We start from the raw sequence: 19,305 nt of genomic DNA on the forward strand, positions 1-19,305 counted from the left end.
ATGACTGTCTAATGTTAACCTCGCTCTCCCAAAGAAATGTCCTGATTATAAAGCCCATTTACATTTGTAAGCATGTGGACATGGACACACACACATACACACACACACACACACACACACACGCAAAACCAAAACTGAGAGCCTTCACCATGTGTGACGCAACATCCGGGGCAAGGGTAAGGCATGAACAGCAGGAAGGCTGGCTCAGATGTAGGCAGTATGTGGGCAGACCATATGCATTTCACCAATCACTGATGAAACACACTCATATCCTTCATCACAAAGTGTTTACACGTAAGAAAAACAACACATTCACCCAGGTCTTTGTCTTTTATTTTTCTTGCTCTCTCTCTTTTAGTCTCTCTCGCTCTCTCTCTCTCTCTCGCTCTCTCTCTCTCTCTCTCTCTCTCTCTCTCTCTCACTTACACACACACACACACACACACACACACACACACACACACACACACACACACACACACACACACACACACACACACACACACACACACACACACACACAGCAACTCCAGCATAGAGTGTCTATAAATCTTCCATAGAAGCATTTGTGATTAAAAACATGAAAATTAATAAAAGAAAAGACAAGAATAATACCTTCAAGTGGTTTCGCAAGGTGCCTGTAGAAGCTAACACAGTGCCATCAAGTGGTAATGGTGGAAATTGCAAAGGGTCATGGGTCATCTGAATGAGTGTGAGTGAATGTGTGCATAGAAAAAATTAATAAACACACACCAATACAGTAAAATTACTGTATTGGAGAGTTTAATATTCTCAGGGAATCCATATTGAATGTGTAGTTTGACTCCAATTAAAAGCATTTGTTACAGCAGTGTGATCATTGGACTGAGGTCTAATGTTGGTGTGTTGAGAGATTCATAACATGTCACCATCCATTAAAATTCTCGTGTGACTTTGAAATCCTGCAGAAGTGACTGGGTAGCTCTGTGAGGAAGTATAATTGCATGTAGATAAGGGCTTTCAAGTGTCGCTGGATGTGGTGTATTGATGAAAAGACATGCGGCTGTACATTTTAAAGTGTCTCTGGGTGTGTGTGTGTGTGTGTAAGTGTGGTGTGTGTGTGCGCGTGTGTGTGAGACTGCAGCAGGCACTCTCTCCCTCCTTCTGTCTGGATTAGCAGTGGTTCAGTCCGTTCTGTCCTTGGCGTGTGACAGGTCTTTACAGAACTAGTCTTTCTCCCTGGGTGGCAAAATCAGAATTCACCATAGCTGATAGGATCGTGCCTAAGGGGAATTCTCAGAGATTTAAAAATGCTGACTCTCTAATCGATCTGAGCACACTCTTATTCTGCTGTCTTTCTTAAATCTTTGTCTTTATCCCATTTCTCTTTCAGCATCATTGCATCTCTGCTCCAGATAGAGATGGATGATGAGATCCCAGCCCTTTCCATTTAAAGAAGCATTTGTTACCTCAGGTTTAGTTCCTGGTGGGAAATGGATTCAGACCTCCTGCAAAAAATATCTTTGTCCCTGTCTGTTCACATTTTCTTTAGCTATCTTAAGAAGTCAAACTTTGCATGTCTTTCAGTCATTAGACAGCCACTGGGACGCAGTGTTTGCACTCATTAGCCAAATCCCTTTTTGGTACAAATGTATCATGCAATCCAAAAGTTGTTTTTTTCTTTTTACTTACATACACTTAGGGCATGACATCTTCAATTATACAGCTCTAGACCCATGGCCCTCACATCTGCTTTCTAATGACTGATAATTACATGCTGTCAAGTGTAATCATCTGCAGTTCCTGCTAGGAAAATACATTTGGTGTGTGATTGGTGCAGCCATGTTGGTTTCAGTGGCAGGAAGACAGGAAGCACAGAGATACCATGACTTTCCCTGCTTTTGAGTGTGGATTGGGTCTGTGGGTATTTGTCTGAGAATGCATGATGAGTTCTTGACAATGATAATTCTCAATCCAAAATTTTGGATGAGTAAAAAGAATTGACCTATCTTGGGTGCAACAGCAACTAATAATTTTTTTTGAAGTCAGTTACTGTGCTGAATATTTTTAATCAGTGGAATGGGGGAACATCATGAATAATTGTTTGGTTTAGAAAACAAATGGCAAAAAAATATTTCAAAATATACAAAACAAATTTGTTCAAAGTAGAAATTTTTTTCAGATCAATAATGCAAAAAAAAAGGTAATAAGATAGGGATGAAGTGTGTGTGTGTGTGTGTGTGTGTGTGTGTGTGTTTCTGCTGTCTCTGCAGAACCTCCACCGCATCTTAGCACCTTGTCTGGCAGCTCTGCTCTGTATGTCTGCCATACATTTATTGTGTTTCATTGTCACCTGGCAAAAAAACAAGCATTGCTAATGTCACATTGTGTCCAATTATAACAGCTGAAGATGACACAATCACTGAATTCTTGTTATGAAAGGATCGAGAGCATCCTTTGAATGACTGATTTTTTTTCTCGTGAGGTAAGGCTCTTCAAAGAATGGTATTGTATTTTATGTTTTCCCATGTGATGGCTTTTATGTAGTGTGGCATGCTGCTGAACACCTTTACCTGTTTAACAGTTCAGGCACATATATTGCACCAACATCAATACAACTTAAATATTGTTACCTGCTTTTAGAAAATTCCATTACGTTGACCTTTAAAGCACATTTCTGAAATATGCTTGACTATTTAAATTAGGTAGACTTCAACTTGTTCAAAGAGTACAAAAAAACCTCTGCAGCCAATGCAGAAGGAGCTTCATCCAGACAGGTTTATCAGCTGGGTCTTTTTCTAATGTATGATGCAGTAGCCGGGGGAGTGATGCCAATTTAGACCAGTGTAAAGTCAACCTCACATGTAGCCACGAGACGTTAAGCGAGTCAAGCTGTCATTCAATAGGTGAAGCTGCCTCACCGTATTTCTGTGTAGGTGGTTTGGCTCAGAGCTTGAGTTTCAGAAAATGGCCTTGTACTGCTGGTAAAATGGATTTTGTGAGTCATATGTAGTTGAGACAAGTTGATGGATTTTGAATTTCTGTGTGTGTGTGTGTGTGTGTGTGTGTGTGTGTGCGTGCGTGCGTGCGTGCGTGCGTGCGTGTATGTGTTAGTGTTAGTGTGTTAACTTATTTGGTGCCTTTTGTTATTACCATCATCATCTTCACCAGAAGCAGTTATTCTCTGTGCAGCGTGTCACTCCATCAGTGAGGCAGACGCTCAGATGATGTGGTTGTAATGATAATGAGATGAGAAGTAATTTCTTTCAGGATCCATTAGGAAAACTTAAAGCTCTGTGGCAGTTTGCCTCATGGTTTTAATCAATTTGCATTTCAACCAGCCTCACAATGCTACTGTATATTCTGAATCTTTTCTATGAATTGTCTCACAAAACGATCTGTTCAATGTAGGTCATCTTACTTTGTAGAGTCACACTCTACAAAGTAGAAAATTTGCAGACATGCGTTTGCGAGGGTTCGCATTGCAGGCCCCACCCATGTTTTAGCCCAGTTACCTCGGCTAAGCTTTCTTAAACACCCAAGGGCTCTGTATGCTAGCGAGACAGCCTGTGGCTCTGCTCCAGATGGTCGTCCGGATAGACAAAGCCGTTTTACTGCCTCATCCCTGCTGCATTACTCAAACGTTATCACCCCTGCCTACAAAAATCCATCTGTTCTCACATGCTAACTTGAAGATCCATCTTCTTGACACTTGTATTGAAACAATGACAATAATGACAGCAAGGGATCGATCTTGGAACAACATGATGCGCGTTTAAACTGGAAACTTTTGTCCCCAGATTGATTCGAAGAAATGAAGTTGTCAGCAAAAATGTCTTTCTGATTTTTTTTTGTTTTTTGTCTTAAGAGTTGTATTTAAGTTATTGTGTACATATTTACAGAGGAAAGCTACACTTTAAATCTGGCCATTCATTGTTTTGTAAGCCTGATTGTTTTAATGAGGCCACAGAAGAGTTTCTCCTCCTTAACTTTCTGTTGTGGTAGAGGTTCAGTGGAGATCAATGAAGGATTTAGGATAGGTTTAAGTTCCTTGCTCACCCTGTATCTCTCTTGCTCACTCTGACTCACAAGGATGCACACACCGACACTCTTACTGACTAATTGGGTACACATACTAAGCAGTGTGATCTCATTGTCAGTGATCCCTACCCGTTTGTCTATATATGTTTTTATGCGCTCTGTGTGGGATCACAAACTCACTGTTCAGATTTTAACATAGTTTTTGAGTCAGGGTTTGGATGATTTCTTCCAAGACAAATATAACTTGGCTTAAAGAAAGTATGGAACACGTAAGGCAAGAGATTTTACTCGTGGTCTTCAATGAAAACATTTAATGTTAAATATTCAAGGTTTAAAGGAAATATTCAAATGAAATCAATGCTCAAACATTGTGTGCCTTTCCATTGCCCTTGGATTGAGTTGGCTCTGTCTTCATACTCAACCAGATATAAGGGGATTTTGGTCATGTTCACTATATTTTGTTACCCTTTGCTCTCTATAATTAAGTATGGTACCACAAAAGATTTGGTAATTGCTTAAGTCTGGTCTGATTCTGTTGCGACACACTGCTGAAATGCCACAGTGATAAATAGTTGTGAATTGGCTCCTGTTCCTAAACATCAGAGTGATGGCAGTACAAATGTGTGGCCATGTTTGATGTATTACCATTGTCATATGGCCTTACTGTAATGCTTTTGTCCACGATCATTCTGTCATCATCAGTATATTTTACAGCAAGACAAAATGTTTTTTATTAGTTTACTTGAACGATACAAAACTGACTTACTAGAACTTTTAACTTACCCCAATTTAGAACCATTTACAGTCACAGGACCTTTCACATGCTGTCTGTTGTACCTTTTCACTGCAACTCTTCATCTATATTTAAGGAATTATTTATTTAAAAAGGAAAAGTTTTGTTTGAATGATTCCTGTTAAACTTCGCAATTAATCTAAGACTTAGATTCTCTCCTATGTGTGGGCGGAGATTAGGGTGAGGAAGTCTCTATGGATCACAGATCAACTACACCATTCAATCTCATGTTTGTATGGGAACACTCAAGCAGGCTTAACTGACACTAATCAATCATTCACCTTCACTGATCTATAGCTTCTGCACACACTGTACATATTTGGCGGCCTGGAAAACTGCAGTATTCTAGATATAAGGGCAGACACTTTATAAAAGCAACGCAATGGTGTCTTTTCTGATTTACAAGAGGTTTTGTTCATTTTAGCACTGTCTAAAGTTCATTTGTTTTCCATTTTTAAACCTTCAGGTTTTTTCTTCTTTGCAGGACTTTGATTTATTTGTGCATTTATATGTGCTGAGCGCTTGAGAAGGTAGTCGCTCTTGCATGGTTTGCCCTGTGGTGTGTGAGAGACGAGGTCAGTGACCAATGATTCTCTGACAAACGAGGTGTGCATGTGCCTCCACCAGCCCATAAATTAATGTCTGACCCTATCTGACCAAAGCACCAGCTTTCTGGGGAATTCAAAATGTGTGCACGCTTCGATCAGTTTATATCATCAACATTTTAACTCTGTTTAGGATTTACAGCAAGTTTACTATTAACAATTGTTTATTTTCACTTTATGCTGGTCTGAACACTCTTCTCTCATTCTACAAGACACATTTGAAAGTTGCTCTTTTAGATTATATTAATAAAACCAATCAGCTCCACTGGAGCATTTCTGGGTTAACTATCTTGCTCAAAGTCACCTTGAGAGTCACATAGCTTTTAAAATTACTTCCCATAATAGATCTTACACTCCCAGTCAATGTTGGACCAATTGATGCAAAATAGCTAGATTTATATTGCAAATTGATGAAACATTTTGATGTCATTCTCAGATGGTATTAAGATTTTGAATTCCCAAGGAATTTTGAAGTTTGTCTTCATTGTTCTTCACAGGTTCATTCATGAAATCGAGATGAACATGGGGTCGGGTCAGGCCAAGCAGTGCCAGCTTCGTGCCTTTCTCACCTACTACATCAATGACCTCTTCCTCAACCAGGTTAGCGAAATGACATATTGATGCTTAAACTTTTTCTTTTCCCAGAAAATACTTTTTTCAGTATTACGGTTGTATCTTTGCTACACTAGCATTACTAAACAGATCATGATGCTTAATAGCTTGAACCTGTGCTACTACCTTACATAAAAACAGTACCCAATGAAACAATTATGGGTCTCGTAGTCTTTGTAGTCATTACGCCTAAATGCTAAACTCTACCCTTCCTCTAACAAGATAACAAAATGGGAAAGTGCTGGTGTTCATTATTCTACATAATGTTCTCAGCATTACCTTAACAGAATACTTGTTCTTACCCACGTACTCTTTATTCCAGGCTGAGGGTTTTCTTCTCTTCTTTATATTGTGACATATATATACGCAAAGTGAGAGAAGACTTTCTGCATAATAAAAACCACATCTGCTCCTTTTTTCAGGTGCTGCTTGTTCGTTAACTGCTTTCGGTTTTCGAGCAAACATCATTATTATTCTCTATAATTTTGTTTGGCCCTCAGGCATTTTCAAGAAATGTCAATTATTAAGTTTCTTAAACAATGTGTTGTATCCAGACAACCATCTGGAGTTGAGCGTGTTTTATATTAGAAAGCGTTTTGAATTAAAGGGACTTTTGTTTGCACTGATGGAAGAATCATCTTCACCTTCAGGAAACTTTAAATAACACTGCTGCGCCCTGCATAGGGGAAACCTGAGCATAATATGAAGTCCCAATGCCCCAAGGATGACCAGCGCCACAGTAATTGCATTTTTAACAGAATGGATTTATTCATTCATTTGTCTGAGATAATGTCGTTAGGGTGGGTATTGCCAGAAATTACAAACAAAATAAGCTTCAATATCAACACTAACTTGATAAAATAAGAAAAGAAAATACTTCAAACTAAATAACTACCACAAAATAAGATGTTTGCAAAAAGGCCTTTTAAACCCTCAGTGTGTTTGACGTTGGAAAGTTTGAAGCAAGGTCCAAACCACGGTTCCGGTTTTTGTGGTCTTTCTTACATTTATGTCCCGTCTCTATCTATCTTTGCTTGATTTTTCCTCCTCATCTGGTTATTGATCACAGTAGCCAGCTGTAATTTGTCGTTATGATCAAGCCATCCAAACAAAAAGTGCTTTTACTCTGTAAATGAACCAGTTTTAGTCTGGCCAAGACATCCAATTGTTTCTAGACAGTTGATCTGGATCAAACTGAAAAGTCCAGGCCAGATGAGGTAGATGGGAAAGCACAACCATTGTCGTAAAAATTAAATGAATGCAAAATAATTGGAATTACTCAAACTTTTATGATGACCATTATAATATAATTCTTTCCCACTGAACTCTTAGGTGCGGACAGAAATCAACAAGGACATTGAGTCTGTGAGCAAAACAGCCGACCCTTTGAAGATCCTTGCCAGCGCAGACACCATGAAGGTCCTAGGAGTTCAGAGGCCCCTATTGCAGGTGAAGACCAACATACATGTACAGGGTCATGACATCACATTTATACTTGCATGAAGGAAGAAGTGATATCAATGACCGTAGTGTTCAATCAAGACATTTGTTAATGGAAGCGGACCGTAAACCTTACCAGAAATCTAACGGCCATTCACTGTATGGTGTCAACACCATTGTCTGTCTGAGGCTTAGAAAAAAAAAACTGTTTGTTTGGCATTGTTTTCCCTTTGTTCACGTGTTCAATGTAGAAGGGTTCTCCTGAGTAAAATCACCTTTCACTTCCCTCTTCTGTAATCGCAGTTGTTTCAGGAGCAGGAGGACACACAAACACACATTCACCCTCGCTTTTTCCACTCTCAGATCATTATAACCTCCCGCCACCTATTTCACAGGATCATAATTGCGGTTGAGATGGTGCTTGATCTTCAAGTTTATAGCCATAGTTACACACACACACACACACACACACACACACACACACACACACACACACACACACACACACACACACACACACACACACACACACACACACACACACACACACAATTGTATCCATTCTTAGGCTTGTTGTCTCTGGGAAGCAATCCTATACTGTATTTGTGATTGGTGACCTGAAAGAAAAAGGTAAATGTTTTTTTTTGGCTCAATTTCACTCCACAGTCACACTTGAGACACACACTTACACCATGACTGTGAAACTTCATGACCAAACTAGTTGCAAATGATATAGCTAAGCTCTTCTGTGCTTGTCCAAACCATTAAAAATGCTTTCTTTTGGTAACATTTTTATCTCTGTTGTCAAATATTGTGTATATTTGATGTGCGGCGCTCTACGTTGTCGGTATGGCAAAAGTGTAAGTTTCTCATGCACACATATTTTGCCCTGTCTGTGTGTGATGTGTGCATGTGTTTTTTGTCCAGCATGGTTGTCGAGGATGACAGTGTCCCATCAAGGCAGTTTGTTTGTACTGTGGGTGTTTGTGTGGCATACCTCGGATATGTGTTCATCTGCGTGTGTGTATGTGTGTGTGTTTCTGTTAGGGCTCTCCTGTCTGCATGCCTGGTCCTCTCACAGGGAGGGAGTAGCGGTGGCAGATCATTACAGAGAGATAGACCGTGGGCGTTTGGAGTTCAGCGGGGTTTGTTTACGGCTCGGGCCCCCTCCTTAATGAGGAGTGCAGCATCTTGCTAATTATGCTGCTGTGGCTAATGAGCCTTTCTGCTGATAGCGGAGGGTGCAATAAAACACTCCTTTTGTTTGAGATTTTTGCCTTGTTAATTGGGCTTATAAAAGAGCCTTCCGCTCTTCTTTTCCTGCCATTCACATTCTCAGGTCAGAACAGAATTTTTTGCATTATTTTGCTACCTGTGTGGTTTAGTTTTCTCCAATTCAAAAGTCCTCCCAGTGCTTACTTTCATACACACAATCACTTCTTCCTCAGTGTGTAGCTTTTTATGCTCGTGCCAAACAGTGCACAGAGGGTTACTGCTGTCACCTGGTCCATCCATATATAACTTATGTGGTCTAATGACATCTACTTAAAATCCACCAGGCAGAACATTGGAAGTTTTGCGAAAAACAACTCGACAAATGTCAATCAAAACAAACAAAACCAGACTAGAACCAATTAGAGCACCTGAAACAAACATAGAGAACAACAAAACAAAACATAACATAATGATGTCATCTGCACAAACATACTTGTACTTGTTTGTCACATATGCATATTTCATCATATGAAAAAAAAATCATCTTTATGATAAATAAAAGAATCCCTGAGCAATCCATCAGCATATTTCGTTACATCCTCCAAAAAATATTATTCAACAAAATGTAACAAAAATTATAAGACTTTCAAGTCCTGACAAAGACTAAAACCATAAAGAACACACACACTCTTTCACTCAGGTGCGCAGGTGTGCCTCTAACTCCAGTTGGTGAAAACACCAACTGTATCACTGCAAATGATAATTAAAGATTATTGGAACCATGCTATATAATGGTCTCTAGAGTTTCCAGTAATGGAGCAGATGTGTTTCGTGTGTGTTTTTGTGTATTTTTTGCTTCACATCTATGCAGGAGTTTGAGTTCAAGCATGTGTTCATGTGCACGTATGTACTGCGTGCACTGCTTTTAAGTGGCGCGATGCTTCCTGCACCAGGTGTTATCAGGGAGAGACACACGCCACTAGAATCAGAGCTATCATGGTTGACGAGAGCTCAATATTGCTACACCACATTAAACACTCTCTCTCATACACTTTGGCGAGAGCCACATAAGGGACACCATAGGGGAGCACATTTTATGGACGCATCTGCTCGCTGCGAGCATCGAAGCGCACATTAATGTGTGCAATAGTTTGAATTCGAGGAAGACATTAGCGTTTAGCATACGTGGTTTTTGTAGAATGTGAAGTAGAACTGAAGAGTTCAAGAGCCAAGGAGAAATATGAAAAGCAGTTGTTCTTTTCATGTTGTTGGCCTTTCAACACATATTTTCATCTGCACATTTCATCCTTACACATTTTTATGTTTTCAAATGCGTCCATTTATTTTCCCTTCATAAGTAGCTGCATTACGTGTGAAATGAATATCATTTTCCCACCCTCAACCATATCACAAGATATATGTTTACTGCTTGTATATTTTTGCTCTGCCTCACATGATAAGACCAATTATGGATAATTTTTTTTAACCTTAACTTGGGAAGTGACATATTACTGAACAAATTTATATAATTTGTGTTATTTTATCCTTTGTCCATGATATCTCACAAGTAGAACCATAATGACTTGGGGAGAACACTGCACAGGAGTCAAGATGAATACGATGCCTTAGGTTTGCTTAAGCAGCCCATAATAAGCTATACGCAACCTGGGGTTAGGTTAAAAAGTGATAAATATGTAATGTTGATATGGAGAACGATTTGCCTATCACTATGCACCAGCACTGGTAAATACTACATTGGTATCATGTGCATATATAACATAATAATGACCTGATTATGAGCCCGACACAGGCTATATGCAGTCCACTCTGAGCAGGAGATAAGGGTTGACTGGAGCAGTGTATATTTGGTGGGGAAAGGTTAACGTCCATTCATGGGTCTGTGTGATAGCACAGTCTTGGCTGATAAGTCTCTGGAGGAGTCTTGGTGTTAGAGAAAGAAGTCTTTTTTTTAAATTCTTTACATCTTACTTGATATCTTCCTTGGTCACTGGATGTCTTTCTTGCTCTCAGCCCTTCGTTTTTTGTCTTCACCCCCTTCATTTTTATTTTTCACTGTTTCTTTATGAGCTAGACTCCAAAAACACAAACAGTTGTACTATTAGCCCTAGCACCCCGATCCTATCTGTCTAGCTTTGGCGTTGCCTCTGATTGATTCATTTAATTAGAGTTAGATCAAGGAAAAGTTGGGGGGAGGAGGGAGGTGGTGGGGATAGGGAATAGAAGAAAGTAGGATGGGGTATGGTCAGTCTGTTGGATAGCACTGGAGATTGGCTCCATTAATCTTCACGCGGGCTCACCTACCGAAACACAAAATAGGCGATCACATTTCTCTGCCCAGAAGACAGCAACACGGCACCGCCTGCATGACCACTGGTGTGTGTTTGTGAGACGGTCCATTTGTTTGTTGTCTGCTTGTTCACTTCATCAGCCCAGACCACAGTAGAGCTCTAATTATATTACACATGGGTCCTCTTGTTCAGCTGAGCGTCATTCAGCTTTGTCTCACAAACATCCGAACAATAGCCACTAACTAGTCGTTTTGTTCCTGCATATATTTTGTGTCTTTGTGCAGTAATTGTTCCTGAATTTGTTGTCCATTGAGTTTTTTTGCACAAATATGCATGTTTTAGGGGTGTTTATATGCTCTTGTTACAGAGCCAGATAAAGACTGAATTTATTCAGTAGTCCTCAGCTGCCGGGATGCTCATTGTGTTGCAGATATGTTCAGCTGCCAATGCCCTGCTAATGATGTTGACCTTTTTGGATTTCATATTCACATGTAGCTTTGCAAGAGGTGGGTTGAAACAGGGATGCACACACATATACACCTGTTACTTGTGCATGCATATGTGCCCCCTCTGCATCCACCTGCAGTAACTATAATGGCATTGACCTTTTTATTTGTGATGATATGTGCAGGCAATGTTTTTTTGTTTTGTTTTGTTTTTTGCAGAATGGCTGATCACTTCTTGTTGATTGGTTCCCTGCTTGCCACCTCCCCTCCCTATCGCACACCCACACAACTGTGGAGATTACAGGGTGAAGAAGCGGGGGCTTCTCTTCATTAAGGAGATTGTCAGCACACTGCTCCCATCCCAACAAACAGTGCAATCACAACACAATGCACCTGTTAGCTGCATCAGCCCCACACTGTGATTGGGACACAAGTGTGAGTGGGAGGATGGAGGGCATTAGGACGGGTTTATACACACAAATGCACACATGCACTTCCTCCACATACCACAAAATTTAGATAACACTAAAAGCCATTCAGTGGATTATAAGTAAAAAGAAAATCTCTGTGAAACTGCACAACACCTATTTTAATTCTAGCAAAGAAAGCCTGCTCACAGTCAATAATATAAATGCTCTCCCACTTAGTCCAAATAGGTTCTGGAGCCCTCGACTACATTATCTGTCAGGAAACGGATTGCACTTAAGTGTCCAGATGACAACTTTACAGCTGTTAAGAGTTATCAAGGAATGAGGCATCTCAATAAAAAAAACTACCCCTCTTACTCGAAGCAATATTGGATGCACTCGAAATGAGTCTCTCAAATCTTCTTTCCCTCCGCTACCAAGAGAGAAAAAGTTCTAATCACTCAGACACCACACTAGTTTCCAGAGGATTACTTCGTTTCAGGCTCTGAACCTGGCCTCAGTTGAACCCCAGTCGTATCTCAAACCAGTTAGATTTACTCTTGTGCTGTGGAAAAGGTTGGAAGAGGTTGCGGAATGTAATCATTTCCTGACTTTTCTTTTCTTGTTCTCTTGGTTCCACTGTCTACAAAGAAAATCACAGTCCCTCCAGATTTGAAAGGATATGCTTGGAAATGAATAGATATTTTAATATTGACTAAACATCATTGTCAAAATATTATCTTCTTAAGTACAGTACTGTATATCATGTAATTGTCTTTTTTTTGATAAGCTATATGCTCTGGCAAAATAACACACAATAAGTTGATTTTTCAAAATAGACTCAAATTTTTATAACTTCAAAACGTTTTGTTTTTTTTAAACTCGGCATTATTTCTGTTCTTCTTTCGTTCACTGCTGAAGGTGTTACAATCTTCACCACCCACCTCCGCCTGGTTATCTCACACCAAACACATACACATAGGCTCACACCCGGTTGCCCTGGGCCTCCAACCTGACTTCACCGTGGAAGTTTCCTGTTACACAGATGAAACACAGCTGTGCTTTATTTTTACAATCTATGCATTTATATTAATGTCATAAATATACATAGAAAGACACAGATGGCGTTTCAATGAGTGAAGAAAGTCGACACCGACAGCCGTGGGTAGAACAGGTTCACATCGTGCTGCACTGCTACTGACGGGGCCTCAGTGTGTAAGGAGACATAATCTTTGCCTTTGGAGTGAGTGAGTTAGTGAGGGAGAAGTTGAAATGTCAGCTCTACCACAAACATGCCCTTTGGTTTTGAAAGGAAAGAAATTCTTGGCTGTGGGCAACTGATAAAAGTTACACCTTGAATTTTTAGAAGCTAGTTTCTGGTTGCAAATAACAATCTTTGCGTTGCTGCGAGCGCACACAGTTTTGCTTGCGTCTGTCCACATAACACGGACGAACATTCGACCCCCGGAGAAATCGCATAACTGCATTAGTATTATTTTTCTTTCGCAGTCTTAAACAGCCATTTATTCCTTCAAACAGACCAGTGATGACCTAGCCCAGTTCATTAGATTAATAATTTATCATAACCAGTAACATATCCAATCCAATCCAATCCAAACTTTATTTGTTGAGCACTTTACCACAACCGCAGTCGACCAAAGTGCTGATAGTGAGAACATAGTGAGAACATCTACTAGAAAGCAAAGAAACAATGCTGGTTGTAAAACAAGAACTCTGTGGCGACCCCTAGCATTAGCGTGCGCAGAATCTCCACTTTTACCCTGTTGTTGTCTTGTTGTTGTGTAAGTGTGATTGGGTGGTGTAATATAGAAGCCCATCTGTAATCAGCCAAGTGTGATATTGCTCCTCATCTCTCAATTAGCACACTTGCAAACGCTGAACTAAGCCTTGCATTTAGAGGTGATGATGGTGGAGGTAAAGGAGAAGATGTGATCTTTTAATAACTGCACGTGTCCATGGGTCTATTTCCTTCATGGTGACATGTTTTTAATACCGTGCTACGGAAGTCAAAATTCAAACCCGTGTTTACATCATTATTCAATTCTCGTTGTTTCACTTCAGTCAGTCCAAAATGGATCATTTAACGCTAGCCAGCTTCGGCGCAGCCAGGAGCCATGTTTTGCCTGATTATATGCACATCAGTAGACAAAGGCACGCTGCCTACTTGTCAGAGCTAAAACAAACTTGAACACCATCCAACACACACACACACACACACACACACACACAAAGTAGCATGTGTTGCAGTTCAGTAGTCACAAGTATGAGAGCCATCCGCTGTGTGTCACGAGAAGTCTTCGACGTGTGGCTCCACCCTGACATTGATGAATGATCTGTCAAGACGATGTCCCACTCATGCCCAGCTCCCACTTTACCCATGAGAGAGACAGCCTGTGTGTGTGTGTGTGTGTGTGTGTGTGTGTGTGTGTGTGTGTGTGTGTGTGTGTGTGTGTGTGTGTGTGTGTGTGTGTGTGTGTGTGTGTGTGTGTGTGTGTGTGTGTGTGTGTGTGTGTGTGTGTGTGTGTGTGTGTGTGTGTGTGTGTGTGTGTGTGTGTGTGTGTGAGGAGCCTGGAGTTACCTTTGCACACATTCTTTTTTCCATGCGTGTGAATAGTTGCTTATACACGTCATTGAACCCCCTATTATTCTGCCTACACGGTATGACACCAACGTTAGTGACAAAATGACAAAGAGCACGGGGGGTTAAACACTCTGGCCCCCGCACAAACCTGAGTGGCAGCCTGTTGTTTTAATACACAGATCCATCATCCATTCCTAATTCAAGCCTAAGGCCTTCACCCCCCCCACCACCATCACCACCTCAAAACAGATTGCAGATACACCTTATGGGACCCACATAGCATCCATGCACCTCAAATAATGCAGCGATACAAAGAAGTTTAGAGATCACCTCTGCACTGATACTGTATTAAATCTCTGTCCCTGTTTTTTAGCTCTGGGTCAGAATGATTTCTGTAAGAACAACGGTGCATGAAAGGCTTTTTATGCCGAGGCGCCATCCTGACTGCTAGCACTGCCTTGTTCCTGTTATTACACTTCCGCATGAGTGGCCTTGATTTTCACTCTTAACAACGACAGTTTACCCCAGCAAAGTCTAATTATCCTTGATTATTATGCTTTTACGTGATAATGATGTAAAAGATTCGAGGCAAAGAGCAACCCAGCTCAGTTTCGGGGGTGACGTAATTCTCTGAAGCAGACTTATGAGAATATGGGCATTTCTTTCTTTTTTTTCATGTATGTTGATCTTTATGTTAGAGATAGAGAGTGAGACAGGTAAAAAGACAGACAGGCAGAGGTAGAGCATCCCCGAGAATAGATCTCTCCTATGTAGTGGTCAAGTAAGATAGAGGAGACGTCACAGAACATGGTCTCTGTACCACTCTGGCTCAACCCTCCCTTTCTCAATCTGTCCCTTGATTACTTTTTAATGATTTCTGCTGCCTGAGACAAATGGCTGTGTTAAATGAGCAGAATTAGACAAGGAAGCTGAGCGCAAGAGCATTTGTTGGAGCACAAGTAATGGATCGGGCATCCATTGTTTATTCTTCTCCATTCACTGGCCTGGCCGGCTATTGAGCTCCACGTCCTTCATGTCGAGGCAGCTCGAGTCAAGGGCCGTTGTCATAATTAGAACTGGACATTAACTTGGCAACAATAGCTCACTGTAATTATCATTATCTTTACATGTCCGGTCGTCCATTTCTTACATTTACATTTTTAAGGAATTTTGAAAATGTCCACACATCATAATGAATCTCATGTATTTCAATGTGTAAAAAGGTAACTGCCACACATATTAATTTAGCAAGAGTATATAGCACATCCTGGTAATGATAAAATGTGAATGTACTTGGACCTGAAAAGTAAATCCAATGTGGGTGTGCCTTAAATTTACAACTCTACTGTTTTTTTGTTGTTTTTGTTTTTTGTAATCAAAAAAAAGTATTTTTAAAAAAAAAAAAAGTCTGATCACTGCTTTTAAAAAAATAACCCTTCTTGTAAATTGATTTATTACCACGAAACAGTTTCATAATGACGATGAGATTGTTGCTGCGTTTGCATTTTAATGAGTACAGTTAAATTTATTTAAATAATCGAATGCTTACAAAGTGAAATGCGTCATAAAGCTGTACGAGCTGCTTATAAGGATTGGAGAAGCCAATTGAGTCGCCCTCTGAATGTGTTGCAGTCTCAGAGGTCAATAGCTAGAGAGTTTCCCTTCAGCACTCATAAAAGTAGCTTATTGTTATCGCCGTAATCAAAAACCGGCAGTGTCATCATTGCCAATACTGTTTTTTTTTTTACAACATTACTTGAATGGGTTACATCCTACTTCCCTGCAGTAAGACGGTGTGGTAACTCGTATCCCTTTTTCTAGGGGGGTAGTATTTCCTCCCACCCTGGCAGGCTGACAGGGAGTCAGTCTTAGAAAGAACAGAGACGAGGCTTTAGTTAGGACTTTGCAGGTATGGGCAACCGCTACGAATCATTACTTCCCTCAGTAGAGTGGCTGCTGTTGGTGTATATGGGGGGGTGGGGGTACTGAAACACAGATAGAGCTATTGAGATAAATCTGTGACATTAGGGGACGTTCCATATTTTTCCCCTTACCAGTATTTTAGAGGAAAAAAAGAAGGAAACATTCATAAATCAGTGTGTTATTTGCTCATTGATTAGCAATTAGCACAAACACAGTACTTATTTGTGCCTTTCAGATTGGGTCTTTTTTATAGTTGTCTATATGTTCTGCCTCTCTTTAGTAAGCTGCAAAAAAAAGTAAGTACCAGCCAGTTGTTAGCGCCCGTTGCACATCATTTCCATTTTATCTGTCTTTGACAGAGCGTTTCATCATCCAAATGCGTGCCTAAACAGTGGAACTCCATGTTAAGTTTACTTAGTAAGTATATTGAGATGAATGACAATCTATGAATGATGAGTATAAATCAAAATTCTCTCTCTGCATGGGATTACTGTGCTTCAAACGCCGCGCCGCTTTCACATCTGAGAGTGAGAGCTCCCAGGCTCTTAGCAGGCTAATAGCAAGTTATCACTATTATTGGAGATGTAGGATAGATTGGTAAAGTGCTAGGAGCAGTCGTACAGGAATACACTGAGTTGTAATCTCATTTAAACGGTCTTGAATTGCTCAGAGGTGTGTGTTTTGAAAAAGTTTGCTGGCTGTGTGTGTGAGAGAGAGTGTGTCTGGAGATATGAAGCTGCTCCACTATTCCCGGGCCAGCTATTAGTCACGCAGGAGTGGCTAATCTGTAATGGCTGCTGTCACAGCCCTGCCGTGGCTCCTGGTGATGGGTGCAGTGTGACAAATGCACACACTTTCACTTTCACAGAAAAGTTCAAAACGCACACAAATATGTCTTCTCATTCACTTACGGACAATAATTCTCTCTCTCTGGCTTCTTCTCTCATTGCATTTTTAAAACAGTGGTTTCACATGGTAATAAAACCAACCGCAATGTTTGCCCCCCCCTTCTTCTTTTCCCACCTCCAGAGCACAGTGGTAGTGGAGAAGTCCATACAGGATCTGATGAGCCTGATGCAAGACTTGAGTGCCTACTCCAACCAGTTCCTGGAGATGGTCTGTGACAAGCTGAAAGAGTACAAAGAAATCTGCAACACGGCGTACAGGTAACTGATGCTTCACATTTATGTTTTTTGAGTCATGATTGCTAAATCTGTTTGGTTTTCTTTGTAACTGCACAGCTTTTAGGGCGCTTGCCTTAATCTTTCACCAAACAACCAAAGGAAAAAAAAGTGAATTGTAAATGTTTGTTGTTGTATGTCACAGTATCCATCGCCTGCAAAGTGTGTATGTAATTGCTTATGTTTTAATTATAGTGTAAATTACATGTAAACAACAGCTTTTCTATGGGCGCAGAAGTAAAATAGGTATTAGCATTCTATTAATTGCGAACCCATGCAGGTTTACACACACACACACACACACACACACACACACACACACACACACACACACACACACACACACACACACACACACACACACACACACACACACACACACACACACACAAACACACACTCAAACCAAATCCTTATTGGCAAGGTGCCCCAATTTTTCATCACAAAAAGTTACAGCTGCTGTAATTTTATTTCATTTGTTGGTGCCTAATTGTGAATGATTCTCCTCTCTATGTATGGTTATTACTATTAAACATGTCATTTTAAACCACACTCTCTGCGTGGCTCTAGGCTGGTCGTAATGTGTTCTAGTTCAAGTGAAATAACCGGTGAAATTTGGTGCCATCATTCTTTATGTGTTGACCGTTATTCCAATGAATCAGAACAGCACTCAGTTCATGATGGTTTGTCTCTGATACAAAACCAGGGCTATAGTCCAGAGTGAAGAGAAGCTCACCATCAGCGCTTCCTGGTCCAAAGACGAGGACATCAGTCGTCTGCTCCAGTCTCTTCCTAACTGGGTAAACATGACCCAACCCAGACAGACCCGACAGAAGAGAGAGGATGAAGAGGACTTCACTCGGTATGATCACAACAACAAATGAAATACAATGCATGACTTAGTTTATATAGCTGCAAAGGAATATGTCTGTATACTTTTATATGTCGTGGAGAAACGAGGTTCAAAAGAGCAAAGTAACGGGGACACTAAATACAAGTGCAAAGAAGCAGAAATAGACGCAATCAGCCAAATAATCTTCTCTTATTCACATAATATTGAACCTTCTCTTGTTGCCTAAGATTCACCCATAAAATAAGTCCTGATTGCTCTTTTAAGCACTCTTTATCTGGAGGAAGTGTGGAAATGAAGGAAGAACAAAATTGGAGAAAAAAAATGAAAGCAGACGGAGGTGGAGGCGTAGAGAGGGTGGGTTGGGGGTGGGGAGGGTCAGTCTTATCGAAATTGCCTTTGAATGTGCGCACTCTTCAGGGAACACTGGAGCTCACCGGAGCGGAATAGTAAAGTAAATAAATAAATTGGTTATATGGCCAAAGAAAGTCAATCTGTTGTGTGTGCGCTCCCTCCGTCTCTCACAGCGCCTTTGCTCAAACACACGTGGAGACAGACACGCAAACACACACGGCGAGAGCTCGGAGACAGCAAGAGGCCATAAGGCTGTTTGATTTGAGAGCTGTAGATGTTTTCATCACAGTGAAGGGGGGATTAGCTTCTGCACGACTGGCAACCTCGGCGCTTCAATAAAGCCTCATTAATAAGCTACCCTTGCCGGCATGTGGGTGAGCAAATATGTGCGAGGGTGTCTGGAGTTTTACTTCACCCATTTGTTGTTCAAAGGATTTTGAACTTATGGGCATCCTGGTGACTCTGGAGTCCGGTCCACATGCCAAGTGAATGCTGCCCTGCGGTGTCAAGATTATTCAACTTCCCCTCTCTGTGTCCGTCTTTCTTGC

General features: G+C 40.7%; 1 protein-coding gene across 1 annotated transcript in view; it reads left to right on the forward strand.

The window, feature by feature from the left end:
- The window catches only part of exoc4 (exocyst complex component 4), a 91,223-nt gene that overhangs the window by 52,112 nt on the left and 19,806 nt on the right, over positions 1–19,305 (forward strand). Inside the window, exons 12-15 of the mRNA XM_068307424.1 lie at positions 5,916–6,018; positions 7,363–7,479; positions 17,402–17,538; positions 18,260–18,415. Of these exons, the coding sequence (XP_068163525.1) occupies positions 5,916–6,018; positions 7,363–7,479; positions 17,402–17,538; positions 18,260–18,415 (513 nt within the window). The remainder of the gene's footprint in view (positions 1–5,915; positions 6,019–7,362; positions 7,480–17,401; positions 17,539–18,259; positions 18,416–19,305) is intronic.

Source organism: Antennarius striatus, chromosome 22 (assembly GCF_040054535.1).
Source record: "Antennarius striatus isolate MH-2024 chromosome 22, ASM4005453v1, whole genome shotgun sequence".
Taxonomy (NCBI): Eukaryota; Metazoa; Chordata; class Actinopteri; order Lophiiformes; family Antennariidae; genus Antennarius; species Antennarius striatus.